Genomic DNA, 26,225 nt, shown 5'->3' with positions numbered 1-26,225 from the left:
CCAGCCAGGCTGGGAAGGTGCAGCAGGATGCTGCCGCTGAAACTCTGGCAGAGCTACAGCTCTCCGGAGGCTCAGTGACCTCCTGCTCCTACGTCCTGCCTTCTCCACATCCCTGTCGTGGGCATCCTCGCCGACACAGCAAAGACGCTCACGAAAGAGCTGACAGAGCAAAGATGCTCACGAAAGAGCTGCCACTTCTTTTGCTTTGAGACTGGGGATGGCATTTGCAGATGGCTCAGGAAAAAAAAATTAAAATAATCACATGTAGCTCATATTTGTTTCAATTCTATATTTCCTGAAGGGTGAGAGGGAACCTCCCGGCTGGAGTTGCTCCTCCAGCATTACTCAGCCCTTTCCCCTCTCCCTTTGGCACTTTGTGATTATTATTGCAGCATTTATTTTTCCAGAAAGCATTTCTCCAGCCAGGAGGACTGTGCTCCGGCTTCTCCTTGCAGCTCCCGCTGCTCGGCAGGAGAGCGCGCCAGCCGGAAAGAGGAGCCCGTTACCTTCTTGAAAGAGCTGTTTGGCATAAGATGGCTCTCTGCCCTGCGGCTGGAAGAAAGCGTAGATGCATTTCCGCACCAAATCCTCCCAGCCCGTCCTGCCAGCGGCTCTCAGGGAACTGGTGTCAATGGAGATGATTTTACCTGGGCGGAGAGAGAGAAGCCATGTTACTCAAGCACAGCGTGAGAAGCCCCTCAGCGTAAACAGGTCCACAAATGTGGAAAATGGAGCCACGTCCTATTTGGCGTCAGGCAGCAGTGGCAGGAGCACACAGGGATGTCCTCCAGAAGGAGGTGGAGGTTCAAGGAGTTTGCTCTGTAGCGTGCACCGACCTCTACGCACACCTTGACCAGCTGAAGCGGACACAAAACCCAACAAGAAGCACCTTTGTGTGAAGGGACCCTCGCTGCTCCAGGGCTGAGGTCCCCAGATTCACACCCTCACCCGGTGGGACACCCTGCCAGCCACCTTGCCCACATCTGAGGGTCCTCCAAGCAGGACCTGCCACCTGCTTTCTCCCTCAACATGAAACACCCGGCAGCTTTACCGGCTGTTTTACAGCCATGGGCAGGGAGCAGCGAGCAGAGAAAACATTCATTAAGGATTTTCAGGCTGCAGGGAACTCCAGGGTGATGATTAACTCCCAGAAAGAAGGTCACCAGAATGGCTAGAAAGCAATATTTGGCTGAGAGCAAACCCGAATCTGAAAAGTGATGACTGTTTCATTCCCATCAATCAGTAACCTCAACAGCCCCCAAAATCCAAGGGAGCGGAGAGCGGCTGCGTGCTGGGCACGGGTCTGGTGTATTGGATCAGCTGAGGTGTAAACTCAGTTGAGGTTCCTCCAGTTGAGGTGTCAACCACGTTGATCCCAGCAGGCAGCGCTGCCATTTGCAAAGGACAGGATCTTGCTCATGCTATGGGGTCCTGTGCTGCACCGTTGGCCTCTGACCCCCAGGGACAACAAATCCTCCGGAGCCGGGACTCCCCGGCATCGCTGGGAGGTTACCTGTGGTGTCTTGCTTGGTCACAAAGGATTCGGAAGGGGTGACGGCTGCTGGTCGAGGTAATCGTCTCGCGATGCATATCAGACACGACTGGAAATCTGCCAAAGCAGGAGAAGGAACCGGGAACATGAAAATCAGAGGTTACAACCACCGCTTGCAATTCAACATTTTAATTAAAATACCACTGCTGGGCTCGATTGCCGGGTTCTGCCCTGGAAGTGTTTACCCTGGGCAATCCTCCGGCCCTTCAAAGCAAGTAGGCTCTTTCTGAACTCTATCAAGTTTGCTGGGAAAGAGGTTTCCAGTGCTTGGAGAAATTAATTGTGAAGGCTTTTCGGATCTGGCAGTATCGTACAATAAAAGTCAGCACTAAAAGCCAGCAACTGTCGGCTTCAGGCAAAGTATTTGGTCATAAAATACCATAATTTATTCCTTCCAGTCATGATCTCCTGTGTAAACCGCAATGGATTAATCCAACTAATGCACTGGAAAATAATAGCTGGGAGACTGAAAGGAGAGTTAGGGCACTTGCAGGAAAGCAACAGCCCCCACAGCACCGGGGGAACCCTGCCCGTCCTGAGTCCCCGAGCAGAGATCTGCCTGCAGGCAGCCGATTCGGCCCAAAAACGTGCGGGCAGCACCGTGGTCCGGCAGCAGTGAAGGGACAAGGTGGGGTGTTCGGCACCCACGTCACTCACTGGGAAGGTCCTGCAGCCAACGGGGCTTTGGTGGGTAATAAAATATTGCTCCTTCCTTAAGGAATACTGACTGCAAGCAGCCCTGGAGGGCCAGGGAAGCTGGGACGGCTGGAGGGCATCAGCTCAGAGGGGAAGGGGGAGCGAGAAGCTGCGGTGAACTTCAGGCATCTCCCCCGGGGTCTCCCCTGTGCCGGGCATCATCTGTGCCGGGCCAGGAATAACCCCAAGGCAGCCCTGAAGAGTGGTAGCTGGTCATCCTCCTCCCTGCACTGCCATCCCCATCCCATCCTCCTCCTGCCTGCATTGCTGTCCCTACCCTGGTTCTCCTGCCTGCACTGTCATCCCCGTCCCGCTCCTCCTGCTGCCTGCCCTGCCCGAACGCAGGGTGGGAAGCAGAGGATGCTCTCCCCTACCTTCTCCTTCCTCCTTGAAGGACTTGGGCTGGGAGACGGTGAAGCACTGCATCACCTCGTAGCGCTGACGAGCCTCCTGGTTCTCTGCGCCCGGCTCGTCGGGCGGCCGGATCAGCATCCTGCAGCTGAAGGTATGGCTGTTGCGCCTGGTCGTCTCTTGAGGCCAAGGAACTCCATTTACTGGGGGATGGAGAAAGGAGGAGAAGAGGGGTTGTTAGGAGCTGTGCGGTGCACGCATTCCCCCTGACTTCCTGAGGACCCCTCGGATAAGGGGACAGAAGGAAAAGTGCTGGCATGGGGGAAGAAAGCAGCTCACTGCCCACCAGCCGCCTGGGCTCCTTCGGACCTGCTGAAGACCCCGTGCCCAGACCCATGCTGCCAGCCAGGCCATAAGGCCACCTACAACCCCAAGTGAGATCAGCACGTCATCGGGAGAGTCATCGCGCTGACATTTATGAATTGCTCCTTACATCGCTGATAAGCCCTATCATCTCCACCTTACGGGCAGGGAAACTGAGGCACGGGGTCTCTGAGTCACTTCCAGAGCCTGGGAGGGCTCCTGCCTCTTGCTGTTGTACTTGAAATCCCCCCAAAGCGATGCTCCCGGGACTTCTCCAGCAAATCCAGCTGAGCATCTCCATAAGAATGAATTTTTTTCTTTGCTTCCTTCCCATTTCTGGGGTAAGTCAGCAGCGAGATCTTCTGGTATCAGAGCAGTAAAAAACCTTCTTTGATTTTTTTCTATAACCTGGCTTTTTTCCAAAAACCTCTGGGCAGCAGTTGAAAGGTTTTGCTAACCCTCTACAACCTCTTTGTTGATATCCGTATTCAACCCAAGTGATTTTGCCACCAGCAGATTATCAAGTTTTCATGCAACCTACAAGAAGAGCTGAGGAGCTTGTAACATCCAAGGCAAGACAAAATACACAACCTTAAACTGGATAACCACAGGGAAAAGATGATGCCTGAACCTCTATAGGCTCAATCTGATGAGCGCCCACAGATTTAGGTGGTTCAAGACATCATTGTATTTACTCAGAAGGAAGACAAGTGTGAATTTAAAAAAAAAACCAAACTGTTTTTAAGTCAAACTACTTGGAAAAGGCTCATCTTCTCTTGTGTTTCTTCAAAGGTGTGAGTGGATGAGGGATCAGTGATGTCTCACCCACGTCAGCCACCTGGAGGATGCTCATCTCCAGTCAACAAACAAAACCTTCTGCTTCAGTTGCTTCCAACACCCCGCAAGCGCCGTGGTCACGCGATGCTTCCTCCCACCCTCGCAACTGTTTGTTTTCCCTGGCGTAGGGGACAACCGTGAGCTCACCGCTTGCACCGCGACCTCTTCTCGCACCCCAAGGTGCAGCACATCCCCATGCTGGACACCTGGGCTCTGAAACCAGCTGGGGACAACCCCCCTCCAACTGGGAGGACATCCTAAAGGAACTGGGATAAGCGAACAGGCTCAGTCCCCCAAATCAACACCTTAAAATCCTCCTCCTCATTTCCCTAAAGCTCCTGCCCCTCACTTCGGGCAGAGACGGTTCTTCCCATCTGCAAGCCAAAGTTGAAGGCAAAAGTTTTCTTAGCAGAGAAATCCAAAGGGAAAACGGCTTGAATATTGTCACCCACCAGCTATTTATTCAAAAATCTAATATGGATATCTCCCTGGTAGGATGTATTTCACTAGGCAAAGGTTTACAGATTATTACCTGGCTTGGGTATATCTCTGAATTTCACAGTAAACAATTAAAAAAAAAAATATATATATAAATAATAGATATAAAAACCAATATAAGGCCAGCAGCACGGAAGACGTAAGGGCGTTTTCGACAGCGCTCTCCAAGCACCACCTGATAAAAAAGCCCACCTCGAGGGTTTTCTTACCTAGAGACTTTGGCAACAAGTTCTTGACGAACTCGGCGTGATCCCCCACGTGCAGGATGCTGTAGACACTGGTGTTCATGAGCTCCTCCTGGTTATAACCCAGGTAGCTGGTCACGTTCTCGGAGACAAAGACGATCCTCCCTTCGCGGTTCACAACGAAGAAGAAGCCGTCCAACGCCTGTAAGGGGAATAAACCGGAGCAGCGTGTGGGCAGCGGGTCCCAGAGCAGGTCAGGATGCTCCACAACCATGGGCAACGTTTCTCTGTCTCTCGCACCTTGGCTTCATCCCCACTGTATATTATAGCAGTGACCAAATAACAGCACATTTGCTTAAACACATAGAATCACAGAAGGGTTTGGGTGGGCAGGGACCTCCAAAGGCCACCCAGTCCCACCCCTGCCATGGGCAGGGACATCTTCACCCAGACCAGGGTGCTCAGAGCCCCGTGCAACCTGGCCTTGAACGTGTCCAGGGATGGGCCATCTCCCACCGCTCTGGGCAACCTGGGCCAGGGCCTCACCGCCCTCAGCACAAACAATTTCTTCCTTCTGTCCAGTCTGAATCTCCCCTCTTTCCGTTTAAAACCATTCCCCCTTGTCCTGTCGCCGCAGGCCCCGCTAAAAAGCCTGTCCCCACCTTTCTTGTCGGCCCCCGTTAAGCACGGAGAGGCCGCAATCAGCTCTGCCCGCAGCCTCCTCCTCTCCAGGCTGAACCCCCCCAGCTCTCTCAGCCTTTCTCCCCAGCAGAGCTGCTCCAGCCTCTGACCATTTTGGTGGCCTCCTCTGGCCCCGCTCCAACAGCTCCATCTCCTTCCCGTGCTGAGGACCCCCGAGCTGGAGGCAGGGCTCCAGGGGGGTCTCCCCAGAGCGCAGCAGAGGGGCAGAATCCCCTCCCTCGCCCCGCTGCCCACGCTGCGGGGGATGCAGCCCAGGAGACGCTTGGCTTTCTGGGCCGCCGGCGCACATTGCCGGCTCGTGGCCAGCTTTCCATCCCCCGGCACCCCCAAGTCCTTCTCGGCAGGGCTGCTCTCCATCCCTCCGTCCCCCAGCCTGTGCTGATACCGGGGGTTGCCCCGACCCCGGTGCAGGACCTTGCCCTTGGCCTCGTTGAGCCCATGAGGTTCACACGGGCCCACCTCTCCAGCCTGCCCAGGTCCCTCTGGATGCCACCCCGTCCCTCAGGCGTGTCGACTGCACCCCTCAGCTTGGTGTCACCTGCAAACCTGCTGAGGGTGCACTCGATCCCGCTGTCAGCGTCACTGATGAAGGTATTGAACAGCGCTGGTCCCAGTACGGACCCCTGAGGGACACCACTCGTCACTGGTCTCCATCTGGACATTGAGCTGTTGACCACTACCCTCTGGTCCAGCCAATTCCTTATCCACCAGCCAATTCCTTATCCACCGAACAGCCCGTCCACCAAACCCATATCTCTGGTCTGCAACCTCTTCTGCTAAGGACGTCCCTGGCACTAAAAACGGTGCCAGCAGAGGAGAAACAATCCTCTTCCAAGGGCCAGAGCAGTCAGGAAGGCTCTAATTTGGCAAGCTGCTGAAATTAAGCATATGCCCGATTTGCTTAATTACAGCCCAAGAATGACAGAGCCTTTGCGTCTTGCAGAATAACAGGGGTTTTTTCATGCATTTAGAATTCAAGTGGCAAATTCAGCCCTGCAATCAAACGGAGGAGGACAAGCGTCACCCAGATCACGCAACACGGGGAGATCTTCTGTTTATTTGAACGAGGACACCATCAAGGTTTTTAATTCACCGCCATGGTATGGGGTGGGGACGCTTTCTGGTGCTACGAAATAAGCTCAGAGCTGCAGAGCCCGGTGCTTTTGTAAGGAGCCCTTGAGAAGGCTTATTGCTGATTTACAGTCTTCCAAGCGTGCATCACTTAAAACGCTTCATTCAGGCAGGATTTGGTTTTCCTGGAGTCTAATTCCTACCTTTCCTGCTCATCAACAGCAAGCTCTGGTGGACTGTGATCCTACAAGTAGATCTGGCCATATCGCGGAGTGGGAGACGGTGCAGGGACAGGAAAAATTCGGGATGCCCAAAAATTGGTACCCGTGGCATCGCCATCTCCTCCCCATCCTCCCACTTGCGCATACCAGCAGAGAGGTACTCTGATGGAGGGTGTCCAGGCTTTATTTAATGCAGTTTCTAAAAATCAGGTTTTGCTGTAGAGCAACAGTAAGTGCACTAAGCAGGAAGCATTTAAAAAAGAGGAAAAAAAAAAAAAAAAAAAGAAAGAAATCTTTTGTCAAAATGGTTCTGGCACATCGGCTGCAATTTTCCTTATTCCCAGCTGTTGCCAAGACAACCAGCCTTTGCACTTCGGGTGCCCAAAAAAACCAACCCAGGCTGGATGGCAAACCCACCTGGCCCCTTCTCCCCAGGTGACGCTGGTGTCGGGGGGCCGGGGGAGCAGGGAAGGGGCAGGGGAGCTCCGAGGCGGCAGCCGGCGGGGACCCAGCCCGCACGCCTCCCCTGTAGCCCCCATTCCTCCAGCAGCAACGCTGGGCATTTACCCATCGTTTAAATATTAAATTACCTTACCAGCACAATGGCTTATGGAAGTCAAGCCCAAACAACAGGTCAAAAGGCAAAAAACCTTCCTAAAAATGAACGAGATGCTGTTTAATAGTCCTTTTTATCCCCGCCTTTCCGGGTTTGAAAACCCCGCCTGAGCCCAGGGCATGCAGAAGAAGCTGGAAGTCATTTGGGGAATGTTTTTAGGCATGGGAGGCTGCGGATTGCTTGGGGACCCGCGAAACCGCTAATTGCTTCTCACGGTCAATCCGCATGGAAAATAAACTCAAGCATGGAAAGGGTCTGGCATCCTCGAAGTGATTCACGCAGCCACGGATGCCCCGTAGCACGGGCACGGGTCGGGGTCAGCATTTCAAGCGCGCGGGCTTCTCACGCGAGGAGGCCAATTAGGAAATTATTCCTCAGCTTGTCTAGATAATAACCGTAATCTAAACATGGATTTTAAATCAAATCATACAGGGTAGGTTGTTTGCAAAGCGGCATCGACTGAGCAGTAACGCACCTCTGTGTTCCTTCCCACAGAAAGGATGCATCGATACCCGACCCAGGCACAGAGGGTAATTTTTAGTCACGACCTAGCTGATTTAATTAATTTCTTTTTTTTTTTATGATGACTTTGGGTTTTCCAGGGCTATTTCTATTACTGATGTGCTGCTGTCCCCGCTTCGCCCTGAGGCACTCTGCTCCCCATCACCCAAGGGGCTGGCTACCTCCAGGGCCGCTGGCGGCAGCGGACCACCTATTCCCACGTGTGGACACGGACATGGACATGAGAGGATCGACTCTGGCTGAATGAGGCTCTGGTGAGCAGGCTGGCCCCACGTTCATCATTTAAGCGGTGGAAGGGCACGTTCCCAAAACCACACTGCGAAATACGTGGATTTACTGCAGACGTACGGACGCTGCTCTCTCTCACGGTTTTCTTTGCTCTGCCATTGCTCTCGCAGGATGCCTTCTCCCAGTATAACCCAAATACCGGGGTTTTGTTGAGGATCTGCCGCCTTCTCCCGCATCACTTCATATTCCCATGCCTGTTTCTAGCACCCAACGCACTCCTCAAAACCCACGTGCCATTCCCAGCTTAATTTCTAAGCCCCTTCTGCATTTTTGCCTCCCTTAGACCGAGAACCTCTTTAGCCAAGCTGCCAACTCCCCGTTAACTTCATCCACACGCTCCCAGCACCCATATTCCATCCTTTCCACAAGTCAGACCCTTGCTTCAATGCCGACCCCCTTCCCATCCCTTTTGCGTTAACTCCTCCACGAGCAGAGCCACCTCTTGCAGAGTTTTATTAATTTGGACACCTTCACACCAGGGCTCAGGGGAGACCAGTGTGGCACCAGGAGGGATTAAGCAGGTCTGGAATAGCACGCAGCGCAGGAGGACTCCCCACGGCCTCTGAGCATCTTTTGGGGATACAGAGGAGGCCAAAAACGTGGCTGGGGAGAGCCTCTCTCCCCAGGAATCCTGAAACCCAGGTTGGCTTTCTGTCTCAAAAATGACGCCACATTTCACCTCCCAGCTATTGCGCTCCCAACAGAAACCTCAGAGTAAATCGTTGGACTGTGTCATGTCAGCAATTATGCTCTTACAGTTAATTAAATGAATTAGATGAGGGTGTTGCTTCCTTTTGGTCTTTGAACATGTAATTTTATCAGGCGGTTTTAATGCAAGAAGGCGGCCGCGGGACGGTGCTGGCCATCCCCAGGGAGGAACGCCCCAGCCCCAACCCCACAGCCACCCCCTGTGAAATTACCAGCTGGATGATTTAGGATTTGAAGTTTATCTCTGGGGCCTGTGATATAGTATAATAACCCTCAGATAATAACCTTCTCCATACAAGATGGTCCTGTCAGGTCCAACCCTGACCTTCCTCCTGAGATACGGTTATTTCTGATTTACTGATACCAACAGAAATGCGGAGCGCCCTCCTCATTCCTCCTTGTTTTTCAGAGAACAGGAGGATTCAAATATCTTGAAAACCATCCACCCACATTACCTAACTCACCTCCAAATGAGGACGGGGGCTCAATTTAATCCACCCTTAGAAGCAACTCAATATTTTAATGCTGATATTAAGAAGCTATCCAGAACACCTTCAACTTAACCAAGTCCAAGCTCCATCAAGCTTGGTTAAGACTCACTTTCCAAACCATTTGCTGAAGCAAAGGACTAAGATCAGTTTACCTAGAGCTTAGGCCAGGGACACGGTTGGGCTTAGAGCATCCCAACTATGTCCCCGTTGCCTTCCTCCTCCGTATTGCCCTTTCTTGGTGTGCTGCTGTGCTTTGGGCAGTAGCGGGAGCTTGGCAGCATCAGCAACAACATTTTAGCACCTACCTCCAGAAGCAGAGGTCCCAGAGACTCCTTCTCAATCACTCCTTGGCTGCTGGACGAGATGTCAGACTTCTGGACTTCATCATCAGCTGCTTTCTCTGTAGCAAAGGAAAAGGGACATTTCAGCCAAAAGAACCATCATTTTACTACTGAATTATTACCAATAATAAACAAAATATCGACCACTTGTCGTACAGGCAATGCAGGACGTGCGCCAAAAGACTCCAGCATTTTCCTTTCATCCCTCAGTCCCGTGAAGATATAATGTAATTTCTAGTTATTTATTAATTATTATAAAATAAAGGCACTAATTAGATCACAACCTACTGCTAGCAGGAAGGAAAAACCCGTCTTAAGCAGAAAGAGGCATCCAAAAACAACATTTTGAAAAGGAAACGGTATATCCAGTTTAGCGCACGCTACAGTATTTGATCTGGAACTTTTTGGACAACACTTTAAGAAACAACTGCTGAGAGGAATTCACGGAGAACGGGCTGTGCCAAAGGAAACCTGCCGGAGAAAAATAAGCAGCTCCTACCACTGATGTGCAGGGAGCATCACGGATGCCGGTCAGCCGGGAGCCAGCGGGGCCTGGGAGGAGAGCATCCGACGCGGAGCGGGCGATGCTGCTGGAGGAGCCCAGCCCCAGCCCTGCCAGAAACTCTCACGCCGTATTGCTGAATAATCCCTTTGGGAAAAAAACCAACCCAAAAAACCCGGAGAGAAGGCCCTGTTATTTATCTCGCACTCCCCCGAAAGGTGCTAGCCACGTCGCACAGCTACTCCGAGGAATTCGGGATAAATCCAGCAGCGAAAGGCGGGTGGCAAGTGGGATGTGATAACGCCAGCGATCGCGGGCAAGTGAGCCACGATGCTGCTGGTGTTTCAGGGCTGTTTGGTTTTGCTCCTCCATATCCATGACTGTTTTCCCCTGGAAAAGCTGGGAGAGTCCCTTAGCCTCTGTGGATGCGATCCGGGAAGGATGGGGAGAGCAGCATCCCTGTCTCCAGAGGATGCAGTTGAAAATAAACCCTCATGGCTGGGAGCGACTCGGGAGGCTGGCAGTGCAAGCCCCAGCCGGGCATGTCTGCGGCTATCGATATATTAGCAAAAAGGAGATTAATTACTGTTTAATCGCAGGGTTTGGGTGGAATAAGAGCAGAAAGAGGCAAGTGGGAGCTAAATCTTGACGGAGAGGATACCTGCTTCGTTGATCGGGCATCACTTAGCAAGGGGAAAGCAGGGACGCCTCAGATTGCAGATGTTCTTTGCCTCAGCCATGTTTTGCTCTGAAATGCGAAAAGGCAAGCTCCCGGGGAGAGCCGGAGGGGCAGGGTATTACCCACAGCGCGTTGGTGCCCGTTGGCGCTGGCAAAGGGAATTATCAGTCGTGCAGGACGCGAAACAGCACGGGAGTCCTGAAGCATCCTCGGTCCAGGCTCACACGGGCGGCTTCGATGCAAGTTTTGATTAAAAATGAAAAAGACTCTCTGCGGCTAGCCGAAAAATGACTTTAAACTTGGTCCTCTGATTTTTACACCGTTTACAAGGTTTTCCCAGGTACCAGAACCGCAAATTCAGCCTAGTAGCTGAAAATTAAGCCGCATTCTTGCTGTATAACTGTTCATTGTTAGTATGAAGAAAGATGCTGGGGCCGGGATGCAGCCGGCGATTCGTGGACAACGTGCACAGTCCCGGGGGATGCAGCCCCATCCTCGCAGGCTGCGCAGGAATAACATCCCAGGGTTTGCCAGGGAACCAAAGGGATGCTCAGAAAAATCCCGAGGACCAAACACATGTGCGGTACTGGCAGCTGGAAGAACAAAATTGCCCAAATTGGTTTTAAGAGGGATGGCAGCAAGTTGTGAACTTTATTGCACAGCAGGACAAGGGAAAAGGCTCCTCCACCCACGGTGCCTCGTGTAGGACCTGGAAACCCTCATGGGCATCAATAAATACATGTTTATCTATCAAATGTGTACGTGTGTCAGCACACCAGGCTGATGAAAGAGCTCTGCCCAGCCTATGTCAGTCCGTTCCCAGAGGGCAAGAGATGTTTTCTCGGGATAAATATCCATCGAGCGCAGCGGCGTGCGTGCTGAAGGTGTGAGCCAAGAGGTTTCTAGGACCGCTGGAGGTTTACTGCCCGTCCATCTCGATGCCCTCGATGCTGGCCTTCGTTTCTGATCAGCCCAGCACCAAGGGAGCCGGTCCCCCGACTTGTCCGTAAGCAAAAGCTAAATTGCATTTGCTGTTTTGCAGCACGTCGGATGCAAGGTTTATTACTCAGCATCAAATCACGTTTGCAAAACGTACAGATGTGTCACTTGAAACTCTTCACCCCTGTGTCCTCCCAGGACTTTATCCATCTTCAAGCTCACTTTGGGTGTTTGCCTTTCCTGACTTTGTCCTTCATCCCGTGCATCGCTCCTAAAGCAGCTCCGAGAGGAGTGAGCCTGGAAGAGCATTTGCTCAACGCTTGCTCTTGCAGAAGTGGCCGCCAGCTTCCCCCACTGATTTATTGGGTAATCTATGCCTCTGCTTTCCCTCTCACCCAGTGGCTCTTTCCTCTTTAGGAAGTAAATCAACCGAAAAAGGTCGTATCTTCGGCTCTGCTGGCGCAGCCCCGAAAACAACAGGCAACACGCCCCGTTTCGAGCACAAGTGCACAGGTTTTGGAAGCTCAAGCAACGGTCTGACTTCAACCCTAAAATACCCAACCCCTATGTCTTGCTACAGACCCCCTTGGGCAGCTCACCTCGTCCCCACGGGCCTCAGTTTCCCCTGTTTCAAGCAGAAACCGGAGTTCATCCCAGCTGAACCGCCTCCGAGCAGCGATGCCTGCCTCCCACCCAGCACTGCTGCATGGCTAAATCATGAAAGAGCAGAACCCTCCCGAGGAAGACACCCAAATCCCTTCCAGGGATGGAAAAGCTTCCCATGCATCCAAACCCGCGGGAGCTGGCAGGTACCACAGCATGAGAAATGGCTTTTTTTTCCCTACTCTTAATAAATTGATGCACTTAGAGGCAATGCAGTGGCTTACAGCTCTAATCCTTTAATTGGGCTGCAGGATCCTCCTCCTGCTTTAGCAAAATAGTTTCATCCGCCAGCTCCGAGCCTGTTATTTGGGATAAACAGCCGGCAGAACGATGCATTGGCACCGTCTCCCTCCTTCTCCTTCCCACCTTCCCAGCCACCGGCCGCTCACCAGCATTCGGGAGCAGATGGATCCCGTAAAGCTCCTGCTCACCTTCTCCAGGGCGGCACATCCCAGCGATGCACAGCTCCTTCAAAGCCTCAGCACATCCCGGCTAAGCACTTCAGTTAACGTGCTTAAACGCAGCTCTTTAGCTTTTCCATCCCGAGGAACACATTACAAGCAAACCGCTGGTTTGCACCTTAACCCATTAATCTCAATTTTCTTTTTTTCCAGCATTAATTGCAGCGGTGGCTCTGCTATGCCGGCGACAGGCTGATGCTCTCGGGGAGCATCGGTTGCGGGCCAGGCATCACCGGTGCTCAACACAGCCAAACACAGAGCAAATTCCCAGTTCCCCAAGCTCATAATCTCATTATAAAGCTGGACAGAGAGATCCACATGAAAATAAACCAACGGGAGCAACACGAGCCCTGGCGCTGCTGCCGTTTGAGGCTGTTGGGATCCAGCTGCAGGGGCTTTGGCAGCCTTGCGCATCGTAAATCCCCATCGCACAATAAAAGCCCGGCACGCCGATGGCCCCGATTGGAACCTAATTGCTGCAAACATGATTAAAGCAGGGTTTTTTTCTTGCATCACAGAGAGGAGCTATTTTAAACGCATTCCTCAAATTACACCATGATTTTTTGACATCTAGGGAGACATCTGAGTGCCTCTGGAGTCTATAGGAGCCGCGGGGTCCTCAGCACTCCAAAAATATCAGGTCAGTGGACTTGAACCGTGAGATAAGTGTGTTATCACCAGGTCACCCAACACTATCGATACTGCAGCGGGTGCAGGACCCGATGCCCGCTGCGATGCCTGGGAACACCACGGTCACTTTGAAAACAATCTTGTCCTGTGCCAACCCCATGCAGCCAAGCTTGGCACGGGCAGAGGTGACATTTCCAGCTCAGCCCCGCTATTTCGCAGCCACACGAGCCTCCTGGCTAGAAGCCACTGATTCTTTGCAGGATTAGAAGAAGTGATGGGGAAGGCACGAGGCTGGTGAGGGATGGAGGATGCTGCTAAAACACACCGGGACTGGAAGAGGAATGATAACGCTTGGATGCCCTGATGCTGGAAGCAATGGCCGGCAGCACAAGGCAATGGGAACAGATTCTGCATCACCGAGAGCTGCTCTCTCCGTCCCCCAGCCCAGTGGTACCCAGCCGCGTCGGGGGCTGCCGGCCAGGCTGCTCTCGGCGTGCAGCTCCTCCCAGGCTTGGGAGGGTGGAAAGAAGGCATGGAGCAATGTTGGAGGCGGGGAAAAAGGGGTGGGAGGTGAGCAGAGTAAAAAGCAACACCACTGGCAAGGCGAGGGCTGACGGCGGGGTGGCAAGCTGCTGAAACAGCGGGGTGCAGCCCAGGCCGGGGGGACGGTGGCAAGTCGAGGCATGCGGATGGGCAGCCGAGCTGTTCAGAGCATTTTCCCCTCTGATATTAGAAGATCTCAATGCACAAAGTCCTTTTTTTTTTCGTTAATAAAAGCCCAAAGCCAAGAGCACACACAGGAAAGGCAAACGGCTCACCTGGGGTGTTATTTCTGCTCCCCCAAAAGAGCCAGTGCAATAGGTACCCCCCTAAAAATTGGCTCAGAGCCTCTGCCTCTAAGTCCCATTGCCTGGCGCAAAGCTGAAGGACATGGCTTTGGCAAACGGGTGTCACCACCCCCCTGCCCACACAGGTGTAGGATCACTGGCGGTTTCCCCTCTTTTCCCTCTTTGCATTATTATTTTTTATTTCCCCAGCCTCCCTAGTTCGCCTTAGCTGCCTCCACCCCTTTGGCAGGTCTTCTGCTCTTTCTCTGCCACCATTTTTGGTGGTACAGGGCACAGCAAAACTATCCCCAGGATCCTGCACTTGCCTACCTTCATTTCCAGACCTCTGTACCTGAAAATCAGTACCCGGAGAAAATCAGGCATCCACGGTAGGGAAAAGACAAGTCTTGGAGAGAAGCTGTGACCTCCTCCAGCAGCCACAGCTGGAGACCTTCCCTGGAGCAATGCTGAGGACGTGCAGGGTGAGAGCCACAACCACACAATGGGAAAAGCTCCCTAAAAGGCCTTAACTTATTGCTTTTGACCAAAAACATGACAAAGCCCCATGGCCAGGAGAGCACCAGCACTCCAAGGGGCCGGAGAAGCAAGGACGTGCCACCAGAGTGATGGCAGGACCCCAGGGAAGGGGGGTCGGTGGCTTAGGGGACACTTCCCAGAGCCACTCCAAAGCAGAGGGTGGGAGGGGAAGGAAAATGGGGGTGAAGGGGTGGAGGTGGAGGGGGGAAGACGTCCAGTGTTGATGTCCATCTGCAGTGTCTTGGGAAGTCAGCCCCAGCCCCGCAGGCTCCAACACATGGAGCTCCATCCATAGCACCCAGGCCAAGCGCTCCTGTCTCTCCATCCCTTAAATCTGCATTTTTAAATTAAAATAATACAAGCTGTTTTATTCTGCTCTTCATCTAAAATTTTGCAGCTGAAATGCCTTTTTTTTTCCCCTCAGAAAGCGGAAAGGAATATCTGAAAAATAATATATTGCACGTGGGTCTTCTAAACCAGGACATAAAACATTCAAAACAGGATTTTGTTGAGAAACGTCATGAACACAGAAAATCACAACAATTGTTTCCACTTGCCCAGTGCAAAACTTTGTAATATATTGCGTTTTGCTTTGAGTTGCGAGAAGCTCGCTGCCGCTCCCCGAGGAAGCCCCCATGGAGAGGCCCCCATGGAGAGGCCCCCATGGTTGTGGGCACGATGGCCGGGACCCAAACGCTGCCCCGTGCTCTCCAAGGGCTCTTTTTCATCCCAGGACTTCTATGGGCAATATCCATTTTTCTTTTCTTATGATAGAAGCCTGAAAAGTCTTCGGGGTTTGACTTTTCTATTAAAAATTCAACAGCTTGAAGGCAAAGAGTCCAACCGAGGAGGACTTGCAGCCTCTCCCAGAGCGTGTTGGGTACCCCGGTGCATACCAAGGATGACAGAGCAGGGCAAGATGGAGAAGCTGATGTGATGCCTGGAAAACACGACGGAGCACCAGGCACGATGGCTCCCCATCCCTCTCCCATACGGCCCCGAGGGCCGTGCCGGCTGAACCCCCCCAGATCTCAGCCAGGATCTGCTCTATCCGCTTTTTAAAAAATGAGTGAGGCAAAAACATCCACATCTGTAATTTCGCAAATGAGGAGCTTTGATTTTTAGTTAATTAAAATCAGATGGAACAGACTCGGTGCACCCACGGATCGAGAGCGTGACAGAAAGCTGTGCCGTTAATTAGTGCCCGCTACGAGGTTCGTTAGTCCAGTAAACCCAACAGGAAAAAAACCTGCCATAAAAATAAACTCCTTGGCAGAAGGTGTGCACCAAATGCACCATCCAGTGGGGCAGGAAAAAAATGGTTTAAAAAAGCCACGAGAGGAGAAAAAGATGACGGTGTTGATGCAGGAAAGCAGCAGGTAAGGGGATCTGGACCATAGAAATGGGAACACTTTTGTGTTTTTAAACCGTGCTCAAGGAGGAAGACATGTCTAGGGCTATCTGTCAGGTTAGGGACATGTTGGGGGAAAGCCTCCGAGCATCACTGGCTGCTGGTGGTGGTGGTGGCCTGGCCTGAGGTCCTGAGCTCACCTTCATCCTCCTCTTGAGTCCCAGCAAGCCCAAGCGCTCTCCTCCCCATCCCTAGGGATCAACAAGTAGAGGAAGATCCAACCTCAACTGGGGCGTGAAGCCAACTTCCAAGGAAGACCATCCTACATAGCCTACAGGGCACATGCTCGGACCACAGGCTTCTTTGGAGGTACTTTAAGCCAAAATTCAAGCTGTGGAAGCTGAGATTTGCCCAACGCCCACCTATTTAACGTCAGCATATTCACACGGAGGCAGATGCAGAAAACCCAGCCCAGAGTCCTCCCTTCTTCACTTCCACAAATACCAGATTCCTCTAAAACACTGTATGGAAATCAGCAGCTCTTAGGTTGTATAACTTTTTATTCTAGTAGGAGGAAGGAAATTATCTGATCTATGAATTTAAAAAACTGTGGAAAAATACAATCTGTGAGCTTCAGAGCTCGAAAATACCAGTGCAAGAAATAGAAGAGCAGATCTTGGCTTTCAGAAATCAGCACGGCTCCTTCAGAGCCCTGCGCTCGCCTGCTTTACACCATCCATTGCGATGGTCTATTGGTGACAAGCCCCAGCGTGCTCCCCAACTGTGTGCCGCAACGCCAGGCTGGAGGGCTGAGACCCCAGGGTGAGATCCATCTCACAGAGCATGGGACATCTGTGATGGAGATATTTCCACCTGAGCTACTTGCCTCATGCTTCCCTTACAGCCAGAGCAGAGAAAAAGGCATTTTTAGAGGAGATTCACCTGATCCATTATAAATTCTTATTCTAAGATAGAGTCTCATTTTTGGGTTTTTCTGGGGGGTGTTGTCACCCCCTATCCTTTCTCCACAACCAGCAGTCAACCAGGTTTTGCTCTCTCTTCTCTCTTTTTTGGCAAGAGCTGAAATCCTGACTTCATCACCTCACTCCAACGTTGGTCCTGGACAAAATAACCCATGCACCTCCAGAGCTGGCAACACAGCACTCGCTTCAGCCCAGAGTATTTCTGTGCCGTCCCGGAGAACATCCTCACTGACACAGCCCCAAGTGGTTCTTCAGACACATCTTGAACCCCTATTCTACCATCAATGCACATGCAAAGGCACAAGTCAGGAGGACACATTTCGCCAGCACACAGCCAAGGGAGGAGACTAAGCTCTTGAGGTGGATAAAACGGGCTCTAGTGCCCATGTGGATGGTGAGGATTGAGCACTGAAGCTGGTGGCTACTCCAGTTGGATCAGTAGAGCCAACGGTGGGGACAGATCATAGAATCGTAGAATGGTTTGGGATGGAAGGGACCTTAAAGAGCATCTGGTTCCAACCCCCCGGCCATGGGCGTGGACACCTCCCACTAGACCAGGTCGCTGGAGGGGACATTCTGCTGCTCTCCCATGTCCTACTTGAGCTTTTTCCTTCGTGGCCTGGCTGGAAAAGCAGTCAAAACCCAGTCAAGCATTGCTGCTGCACTGGCAACGATGATGGCTCCATCTAATGCTCTTGCAGATATTTGCCATGCTGCCTGCAGCCCGAGAGCCTGTCCTTACCAATCCACGGTGGGTCTAGGAAGACTCACTAAAGCCCACAGGCTAGTCCCAGCAGTTAAGCACCTCTCCAACCACTACCTAAAACATCAAATCTTCACAGGAGCAAACCATGTAGACTTATTCATCCACCAGCATAGATTTGCAGATGGGACACTGGATTTATATCGAGGTTAGTGATTTCAAGGTAGCTTTTAAACCGTATGAGCAAAAGATACAACAGACCAGCAGCTTGACTTATCCTTCCACTTGCCCAAAAAACCCTTCAACACTGATATTTCAAAACCAGGACAACATCCCATGATGCTTCAGTGCAAGTTGCCACACAGAGCTGATGGCAGTTCCCATCAGCAGGAGGGCTACAGCCACCTCCACCACGTCTACAACCAACCCCGAGACACGGACACTCCTGGTGGGCAACAACCCAGCTCTCTGCCAGGTCTTCAGCTTGGTGATCCCAAGCTCAAGCAACGTTAACCTTTCACGTGACTATGGGCTGCTCCCCAGTTTTGGCTGCTCCTCCAACTGGCATTTTCCCTCTTTTCCCATGTAGAGGATAAGGATTTTGAGGGCAGGAATTTTGTTGGGTTTTTTTAAAACTTTTTTCTTATTTTTTAAACACATATGTTCCCAGCAACAGGCACAACCAAGTTCTTCAGGACTGTACAATGCAAATAAATCAACAGTCTTGTTTTAACCCATTTGACCCTCACTATAAATGGCAAAGAACATACTCCAGTGTTGCCCTCATCCTAACCAACCGCTATGCACTCAACCGAATCGCAGCCTGTGACATCCTTCCAAGTGAGGACCTCAGGGAGGAGGGACAAGACACGTGCTCCCCTTTAACGAGCCTAAGACACTACTCCCCATTAACACCCCCATTTTCCAGCTGAAGAAACCTGATGCACAATGACACACGCTTCTGCAGCTCTTGCTGGATTGGATTAAGATGTTCATTGACATCTCGTGAGCTGAGATGCTGTTACATGCCACGCGAATGCTCGCAACCCAAAAGCCACCAGGGTTAGCTTCAGCCGATGCTGCTTTCACACACCATGGTGGTTCACCAACTGGTGGTTCCCTCTTGAAGGACTCCAGATGGACCTGCAAGAGCACATCTGTCCATGCCCCAAGGCAAAGAGCATCGTGCACCATCAGTGTACGACAGCACCAGGAGTACAGATTAAGATCCAAGACACCGGTCCCTGCTCCGACCAGCAAACATCACCAAGTTTACATGGAAAACTCTACTTTTCTGCTTCTCATAAAACCCTTGTGTAATGGCGCAGAGTGCAGAGCAAAGCACACTGCCGCTAAAACAGAAGGAAAAGGGTATTTCTTTCTGTCTTCACACCTATTAGAGTTAAACATTAATGGTGTCGAGATGTCTTAAGTAAAAAAGGCTGGTTGTCTGAACAATGTCAGGAAAAATTATACGGTGCTGAGTGAATGCAAAATTAATGAGCGCTGAATGCTGACAGGAGAGAACAGGCATAAGGAGCTGAGACTTCTTTATAGTCGACGCTGAGATCAAGCAGGTAGAACATCTCCATCTTGCTAGGGGAAGGAATAAAGGGAGAAAAAAACTTTTATCTCAAATCTGAAGAATTTAATTTGTTCAAAAACTGTGTCAACTCTCACGGCCAAATCTGCAGAGATGAGAAAGGGCTACATGTAGCTCTCTCCGCAACTTTAATTCAGCCCTGGCATAGCCTTCATTCTCCTCCTGCAGGCATAAAATACATCGCAACACCATTTTAACGATCCAACTTAATTAATTTTGCAAAGAATTAGACTATCTTTTCTCAAGACGTAGCATCTCGAAGCCCTGGTATGCCGCATGCTAAAGTCCATGAGAAGTTACTATTAAAAATTCACTCGTGTCAACCGTTAAACCAGCTTTATGCTCAAGTTGCACAGGCACGGCAAATATGTGAACTGCACCGGCACGGGGACGCCTGCCAAGGCGTGCAGACAATGCAAAGCTCGAACGCGGCGAGGGGGGAGCTGACGCTTCCCATGCACAGAGCAGCACTCCCCGCCCCAGCCCCGCTCCTCCAAACCCGGTTTTCTCGCGCCTCCCATCTGTCTCTTCTCGGCTGGAAAGGGAGAGCTGTCAATCTGCAGCTATTGAGGGGATCGACTTGATTTTTCTGCTACGCCAAAGGGATCTGTCGGAGGTAAAGGCAGACTTGGTGGCGCAGTGTAAATGAACTAAGGGGTGATTGTAACACATGCGTGTGAGTGTGGTCAGTAGGTGCAAGCGCAGCTCCGGGCTGTGAGATGCCCCTGGGGTGACAGGGATGGGCAGGAGCAAGCCATGTGGTATGGGAAACTACCTAGAGAAGGAGCTGCGTGGTATGAGAAGCCACCCAGAGAAGATGGAGCCGTGTGGTATGGGAAGCCACTCAGAGAAGACAAAGCCACATGGTATGGGAGGCTACCTAGAGAAGATGGAGCCATGTGGTATGGGAAGCCACCCAGAGAAGAAGGAGCCATGTGGTATAGGAAGCCACCAGAGAAGAAAGAGCCTCCTGGTATGGGAATCCATGTGGAGAAGACAGACTAAGCCACGCAGGTGAAGACTGCTTTCTTGTCAATCTGCACAGTCTGCTCAGGGGGATCTCACCTCCAAAATGAGCTTTAACTCTTCCATGACCTGCAGAAATGTGGGTGCACGAAGGCACAGCTCTTGAGTGCTCCCTCTCCCGAAGCAGGCGAGTGCCTGGGAGAGTAAGGAACGTGGCTGAATATCCACCTTTCGTTTCCCCCTGGGAAATACCGCAGAGACTCATGCGATGGGGTTCTGCACCTCGGGCCAAGGGGCAGCTACTTGCAACGACTTTTTTTTAAGGACCATATCCATTATTTCAAAAATTTGGGATGGTCCAAACTATTCTCTGCTCCCATAAGAAACCATCCATGCACGTAATCCACTGTCTCAGCGCAGCAGCTGCACCAAACCCAGGGCAAACATTAGCCTGGGGAACCTGATCCACCGTGCCAGCGTTCATCAACCCTGCTCATCGTAATACGGACTTAATGATTTAAAGGGTAGTTAGCTGAGACTGGCAGTTTAATTAATTAATGAAAGCCTGTCTTGGAAGGCAGACTTCCTAAATAGCAAAGACAAAGGAACGGTGAGAAATATAATTTAAAACCATCCAAATGGTGTCGTTGGCTCTCTACCCAAGGCTCTGGTGAGGCTTTAAGTGCCACCAAACACCCCGCGATGAAATCGTGGGGCTCGGGGGAAGCAGAAGAAACCAGATGAGGAGCTCGGCAGCTGGGCACCGGGGAATAACGTGGCCCCAGAGGGAGCGAGACCGCTCCTGCATCTCTCACGCTCGTGTCCCAGCAAGTTTGTTTGCTTTGCCCAACCATACCACTCGGCATAATAAAAGCTATTACCTCCTTGTACAAATCTCCCTTTATTTCCTCTGCTCACAGGAGCATTAGGAGGATTAAGGTCTATAAAAGTTTGTTCAGGGGAAAATCTGAAATGAAAAAGGAAGGACTTGCATGGCTGGCTCCAAGTTTGTTTTGTTTTGTTTTGTTTTTTTTTCCCATAAGAAAGAGGTTTATTGTGTTATTTCTTGCTTTTTAGGCATGGCAAAGCTTGCACCGCCGGGTGCTCTGATGGGTCAATAATCGAGATGGGGGCTTGCAGAGATGTGCTGGGGTGAGCCTCCCTCCGAACCCCCTCTCTTGCACAGGACGCTTGATGACCAGCTCAGATGAGACGCCTCTATTGCGGCTGGTAGAAGAGAGGCGGGAGGGACCCCCGTCGTCCTGCTCCTGCACCCAAAGGGATGCCAGCTCACGGCGTGGATGAACCTCTTTCTGATCATCAACCAAACAACCCGGGCTCCAGAGCAGAGGGAGGATGAGCTCAGAGGAGGCAAAATCCTACTGGGGTGCCATCCCGGGGAAAGAAGAATCTTAAAATAGGTTTTGTACATCTCTACGAAGGGTAAGGAGGGCCAGGAAAAGGGCTTTAAAGAAAAGGGATTTTTTTCCTCTTCCTTTCCTGCCTCTTTTAAAAATGAGAGTGAATCAAGGAGAGGGGAAAAAAAAAAGAGGGAAAAAAAAGCTAATCCGGCAGAGCAGAAGGCAAGAGGAGGAGTGATTTCTACAGGTGGTTTATGACTCTCCGCATGATCCACACGCCTGTTACATCCTATCAGATCCTCTTCTTACGGCGAGGTGCTAAAGGATTTATTAGTTCTTGACAGTGCGAGATGTTTAAAAGCTTGAGGATGTAATAACCAAATGTTCACTTGTTAAAATAAAGGCACCGTTTGGAGAGGTCTGTGCAATTCTTAGCAGCCTCCCCTTCCCCTCAGTCTATATTTAAGCTGCCAGCTAGATTAAAACTGTCAGAGCAGGGATGAGAATTTTATTGACATGCTTTGTAGGTGGTACGGCTCCATAAAATAAACATATACAGAGGATGCTCCCTGGTGTTGCTGCACAGGCAGAGATTTTTATAGTACTGACCTGGGGGAGTTTGTATCTGAAATCAATCCCTGATATAAAACAGATTCCAGAGGATACGGAGAGACAGACTTCACAAACGTCTGCGGAGAGCGTGGGCAGGGATGCAATCCGTTTAACATTTCACATTGAAACCAAACTGCGGAGAAGGGGAGGGTGTGAAATTCCCCGAACCCGCTCCCACAAACTCCTCACCCTTCGTGCACAAGGTGCAATTAATTACTCCGATAACAGGGAGGTTTTAATCCTGGGAAGGGCGCAGGATGGAGTGTGGGGCAGGGGACCCATGCGGATGCTCGGGAAGCAAAGCGAGGACTCTCGCCCCGGCTTTGCGCTGGCAGAAGTCACTGCTGTGGATGGGGATCCAGCTCTCCAGGCATTTTTCAAAATCAAAATTTTCAGATTTATAGAGATGAAGGCCAGTAGGGATCACTAGATTGGCCGGTCTGACTTCTTGAATAGTGCAGAGCCATCAAAGTTCATGTACTTCCACCACCATAAGCCCTGAACTTCTGAACCTGACGCAACCCACCGCTTCCCTTGGCAGCTGGTTCCCACAGCAATCACCCTCCCAGTTGTAACTCTGGGCCCGAGTCCTAATTTGTTTTTGTCTGGCTTCGGCTTTGAGTCATCCTCTGTTATGCTGGATTTAAAAACCTCTTTAGTAGCCAGCATTTTCCATTCTTGTTAGTGTTTATAGTGTCATCACTATGTCCCCACTCCTTTTTTTTCCCCCTCGGATACATTCAACAGAGCTCTTCAGCCTTCCAAGCTGCAAGACATTTTCTCCAGCCCTTGGCTCATTTCCGTGGCTCTCCTCTCCACCTTCTCTGGATTTTGCAATCTCCTTCCAGCGTGGATACCATGCCTGAGCTCCAGTTTTGTCCCACCAACTCCACGCACATGTAACATCACCCAAGAGAAGCCCACCTTGCTTTTCATCACACCCCAAGTTCACACTGACTGCCTTCACTTCTAGGATCTCCAGATCTTCTGGAAAAGCACCATTTCCCCAGATACCATCCATCCAGCACTCCTGGATGCCCATCCTGTATCGGTCTAGCAATGATTTTTATGTCCTTCCGCATCCATGAAGGTGTTGAACAGCACTGAGATCTAGCAGAGACTCCCAAGAACCTCCATGAAACTCAATTTTGAGAAGAAAGGTGTTTCATCAGGATGAGGAGAGGTCACCGGTGGTGTTCCTCTGGCACTTGAGGTAAGGTAGTCACGCAGGGAGCAAATACACGGACACCAACTTGAGGGTGGGTTGACCAGTTCATAGGAAAGAGGACCAAATGGTAGAAAAGCTACCCAATTGCTCTGCTTAACTGTGCTAATTTCTCCCACTTTCTACTACTTGAAGGTCATGCACGCGTCAACCAAGAACATGTGCTTTGGCTAAAAGTTGGGGACAGCTTAATGGAGACGACAAGAGGAGACAACAACTGTTACCTCCAGCATACCAGGGGTGGTACCAGGAACAACCTAACGCTACTGGTAAGATCTGGTAAGAAAAATCATGACAGTCCGGGCCAATTGACTCAAGAAAAATGAAGTTCAATTGGAAGAAGTACAGAAAAGAGCTGTTGGGTTGATTAAAGGAAAGGCATAACTATCTGACACCAAGATCCCAGGAGAGCCTGGTTTGTTGGACAAGTCAAGAGAAGGTAGAGAACAACTTCATAAAAATACGTTAGGGAAGGGTGGTAATTGCCAAACAGAAGGAAGAATAAAGCAAATTAAAGGGCAACACTGGCACAGAAATGATCCGAAACTCATTTCCACTGAAAACGAGCAGGTGGTTTCATCCTCTTCGGGATCTCAGAAGGATTCCTGGAAGGATGACGTTAAACAGTTAAAAGGACTGGCTCTGTTTGTACTCTGTTTACCTTGGATCAGTCTCACACTTGAGGGCTTTCCGTGGGCACCTACCAAAGCCAAGGAGGAATTCCCCCTCCCCCTGATGTCTAAGCTGGCCTGCAGGGTTTGGTTGTTTTTCTTTCTTTGTAGCCCGCTAACATACGGTGAGAAATTGGCCACCAAGACGGGATGAAAGCGGTGTGCCTCCCTCCCTCCAGTAGCACAAGCAGCTCCAGCAGGGTTAATCCAACCACCAGATTTGGGATAAAGAAAGAGCCTTCCTCCCCAGCACCTGCAAACACCCAGCGACAGCGCCGCTGGCCGAGAAGGTCCTTCCTGACCTCAGGGATGAAGGTGGAGGAACCCAGAGTCTGCAAAACACCGCCCTAAGGCAAAAGCAAAGCTCCCCTTTTCTGACCTCCCTTGAAGCAAACAAAATCAGGATAACTCCGATAAAGTCAATGCATTTACAGAGGAGACTACAGCACCAGGCTGACAGTTGTAGCCTGAAGAGATTCCAATCTAATTTTAGATTTGACACAAACCTTAATGTGGTTTTAATTAATTAATTTAAAAAATCCTTTAATTAATGTAAACCCCTTAAAGCGGTTTTCATTTACTCCATTTCCAGGAGACATTTCCACTTACATTGCTCCTCAGATGCCATTCTGCTGCTTGCTTTTGTTCTTCAGTCTAACCTCAAATGTTAGACCTAAACTTCTGTTTATAATATATCGCTGGCCTTGAACGCTGGGATGCTTTGAGCTCAGGCTATTTCTTGAGCCTTCACTTTAATGATTTTCCAAGTAATGGGGTTTCCATCTCTTCTCTGACTATGCAAAAACTCTACAACTTGTTCTCTCACTGCATGAAAGTGTCTTCTTTTGAGTCCACTGAAGGACCTCCGTGTTGACTCAGCCCATAAAAGCTACCAAAAATTACACTTGAATTCTCTGAATCTAAGAGTTTAAGTTTATCTCAGTTTCTGCAGGCAAGGCAGAAAGGCAGCAGTGACGGCGTGCTGTCACCCTGCCGTCCCGGCAGCAGCACCCACCTCGGGCAGCTCTCAAGGAGGGAGCTCAGATGTGATGTGGGAATGCAGCAGGACATCCCCGAGGTCCAGAGTCCTTGGGACCTCTCTCCCCCTTGACTCTCCTGACAGCAACCTGTACTTGGTAGAGCAGTTACTGGCTCCTATCTTCAACCTGCTCCATCTGCATGGCCAGTTTAGGCACCACATCTAGGTGACCACCACACACTGCGTTCAGTTTTGGGACCCCAGCATAAAACAAACTGGAGTGAGTTCAGTGGAGATGACCAAGATGGTCAGGGCTGGAGCACTGATCCTGAGACCAGAGGCCAAGGGAAGGGGTTTGCTCAGCCTGGAGAAGAGATGGCTTTAGGCACCTGACAGCAGCCTGCCCATGCCTACAAGAAGTTATGAAGGTGATGGAGCCAGGCTCTTCACAGCGAGGCATGGTGAGAAGATGAGAAGCAATGGGTGCAGGTGAAGCAAGAGATGTTCAGGTGGGATAGGAGGAAAATCTTGTTCAGCACGCGGACAGCCAAGTGTTGGAGCAGGCTGCCCAGCACACCTGTGCTTCACCATCCCTGGGGGCTTCCAAAGCTCAACTGACTAAAGCCCTCAGCAATCTGGGCTGATCCCAGAGCTGACCCTACTTTGAGCCCATTTGTCAAACACTGCCACTATGAGAAATGGAAATGAGATTTATGGAAAAGAGGTGGTTCCAGCCAGACAGAGAGATTGCCAGCGCCCAGGTAAGATGTTACGACTTCTCCAAGAGGATACTGGATTACAGTATGGGGAGAGGGAAGAGCCGAAATGAAAGAGTATTCAAAAATATAAAATGAAAGAAATAATGCAAGCATAAACAAGGCAGAGCATGTTATGCAGAAGGTACTTTCCCTTGGTGTCATGGAGGCAGCACAAGGACCTGAGAAGTTTAATCAGAAACTGGAAATACTGCCCACGGTTCAATGCATGTCAAGAAAGATGTGTTCAAATTGTATCAGCGAAAGAAGGATATGCAGACAATTTAGGACGGTCCTAAACAGAGAACAAAAAATGCCTAAAGACTTGAACTACAT

At 50.8% G+C, this 26,225-nt stretch overlaps 1 protein-coding gene across 6 annotated transcripts in view; it reads right to left on the bottom strand.

The window, feature by feature from the left end:
• Positions 1–26,225, bottom strand: part of NCOA1 (nuclear receptor coactivator 1) — a 183,915-nt gene that overhangs the window by 26,672 nt on the left and 131,018 nt on the right. For all 6 annotated transcript variants that reach the window (XM_087773658.1, XM_087773663.1, XM_087773657.1 and 3 more), the window contains 5 exons: positions 9,407–9,501; positions 4,507–4,684; positions 2,623–2,802; positions 1,514–1,609; positions 507–647 (listed from right to left, as the gene is read on the bottom strand). In XM_087773658.1, coding sequence (XP_087629784.1) covers positions 507–647; positions 1,514–1,609; positions 2,623–2,802; positions 4,507–4,684; positions 9,407–9,501 — 690 coding nt within the window. The remainder of the gene's footprint in view (positions 1–506; positions 648–1,513; positions 1,610–2,622; positions 2,803–4,506; positions 4,685–9,406; positions 9,502–26,225) is intronic.

Source organism: Nipponia nippon, unplaced genomic scaffold (assembly GCF_047370975.1).
Source record: "Nipponia nippon isolate SJK-2023a ecotype South Korea unplaced genomic scaffold, ASM4737097v1 scaffold_4, whole genome shotgun sequence".
Taxonomy (NCBI): domain Eukaryota; kingdom Metazoa; phylum Chordata; class Aves; order Pelecaniformes; family Threskiornithidae; genus Nipponia; species Nipponia nippon.
This window is presented reverse-complemented; position numbering and strand designations above follow the sequence as displayed.